At 47.7% G+C, this 2,257-nt stretch overlaps 1 protein-coding gene across 1 annotated transcript; it reads left to right on the top strand.

The window, feature by feature from the left end:
* Positions 1-264, top strand: CTAM01_14684 (uncharacterized protein; the record flags this gene model as incomplete). The annotated part of the gene is made up of 1 exon (XM_060530683.1): positions 1-264. One exon carries the CDS (start codon positions 1-3, stop codon positions 262-264), a length of 264 nt encoding a protein of 87 aa, XP_060374705.1.
* Positions 265-2,257: the final 1,993 nt, after the last annotated feature.

Genomic DNA, 2,257 nt, shown 5'->3' with positions numbered 1-2,257 from the left:
ATGAAGAGAGTTTCTAAAGTATCGCAGATTGTACGCCACATAACCGATACACCTTCAGTCATAAATGATAAGCAAGAACTCCCAGATCCGAGATCTGTCCGGGAGCCCGTGGAAAACTGTCAGTGTGTGATGGGTATGCCTGGGCAATCGAGAATGGTCTCTGGATACTTTTCTAATGACGGAAGATCCGAAGGTCCCCCAGACATTCTCGGGTGTGGCTTGCAGCTCGCTTCCCATCATTTCTCATGTCAAAAGAAGAGGTAACATACTCTCAAATACGTATGGAGAGGCTGCGAGCTAGCAGACGGGGGGAGGGGAGACGGGGAGACCCGACTCGAAGCTTGGGGCGTGCATACTGCATGCCCGGAACCCCTCCCCGGGAGGGTGGCGTGAACGCTACATGCAACGCACAAATGACAATGCAGGAGCCGGAATTTCATGTCTCCCGGTATAATATACCTGCATCACCGGCCACCCGATCCAGCAGCTGTCACTGGGATGTGACTTATGACAAGCTCACGATTCCCCGTTAGCTCAAGCCGACCTGACTCAGCGACAGCAGACGTCGAGCACCCCTGAGAGTGCGCTACCATGCTCGTTCGGACTCAATGGCCGTTGTGATTGATGGTTATCGATCCGAGACAGATGCAATCGTCCAGAGAGAAGAAATTATTCGGTAAGACGTCTCACTTCGAATGCTTTATCCCCCCCCCCCCCCCTCCATTTGCCCCCTCCCCTCCCTTTCAGCCTGCCTTAATTCCGTAGTCCCTGCCCGTTCCGCAGCCTGCTTTTGCAGGACGTTGTGTTTGGGCTGCAAGATCGATTGCAGCCTTCACCAGTAAAGAAAAGAAACAAGAGCCCGGTTTTTTTGGTCGCCTCCCAACCCACCTTAGTTTTCTCATTTCGCAGATGTGACATGTGAGGAATGTGGAAATTGACAACTGATCCCTCACGAGCTTACTCAGACTCTAGCCGCGTGAAGCAACGTGTTCCATCTGCTCATATTTCAGCTACGAGATAAAGTTCTATCTGGATTGGGCTGTCATTCTGCTCAGATTCCGTCGCATCTCCCCACACATCAGATGACCTTTCGAGATTCCACACGCTCTCATACAAGAGGTTTGGCCACCCGTCTCCCTTGTATCTGCCCCTATATCCTGCGTCAGAGATTGGGCGTATTCATAGTTACACGTACACCATTTCCTATCAAGACAACAGACTACGGACCTTCTATCCCAAACCTATGGGATACGATGTTCCATCTAGACACGTAAGAATTGTAGATCTCTGGGCATCACTCTACTTGAGTTTCTGCCTGCTCTACTCCGAGTATTGATAAGTCTGTGGTAACAGGGACTTCATGAAAGTAAAATGGCGGGTGGTGACGGAGGGTGAATCTATATGTGCTTCAGCGCGAGATCGATGGAAGCCTAAACGGGGTCACCACAAGTAGGTAATTGACGAGTATTCATACCATTCATCTTTCGTCAACTTGGCACTGAGGAGTCGCAAGGTCAAGTCTAGAAACACTGATAATGAGCTTGAGCCTTTCTGGCTTTCCACCCCGGCGTCGATTGAAAAGATGTGCCAAGACTCATCACCAGTACCCAGTGCATGGTGTCTTAGATTGGGGTGACTGGTTACTCAGAATATGTGAGTGTGAGTTACCAGTAAAAGCCTTATATGAGCGCATAGATTGCCTGGAAAGTTACCTCTTTCCCGTGGTGATGAAATCTGGATATAGAGTTGAGGCAACCCGTGTGTCAAGCGTTTTGAAACAAGCTGGCTACTCACCAGGCCTCCATAAAATAAATAAAGCGGAGACTTCTGATTGATAAACACGCCCAATGCCCCGAAGACTTCTGAGTTAGGAATCTGGGATTGGGTGGTGTCAAGGTACACAAACGATGACTATAGAATATAAGTCGAGACAAGTTTTCTCATGGTCTTTGTCCGAATATTTGTAGCAGACTGTGAGCAACGTTGTGATGCGGCTTATGTGGAACAGTGATATACTCTTGACCAAACCCTAGGTTTGGAAGATCAGATACATGATGATAAAATCTTGTTCATGCTCAATAACTCAATCTTGTTGATTCCTCAATCAAAATGGTTTTTGTGTATCTCGCAAACTCAGGTCAGGTTGTGCGTTGCAGTAGTAATATATCCAAAAACACATATACGGGAAGAAGCAGAAAATTGTCGGTTTGTAATTCATTTCTGAAGTATCTAATAAAGGATAGTGTAGCATTTGATC

The sequence above is a fragment of the Colletotrichum tamarilloi genome (assembly GCF_030869305.1).
Source record: "Colletotrichum tamarilloi strain Tom-12 chromosome Unknown Scaffold_131.1, whole genome shotgun sequence".
Lineage (NCBI taxonomy): Eukaryota > Fungi > Ascomycota > Sordariomycetes > Glomerellales > Glomerellaceae > Colletotrichum > Colletotrichum tamarilloi.
Note: the sequence above shows the minus strand (reverse complement) of the source record. Positions and strands in the feature narration are given on the sequence as shown.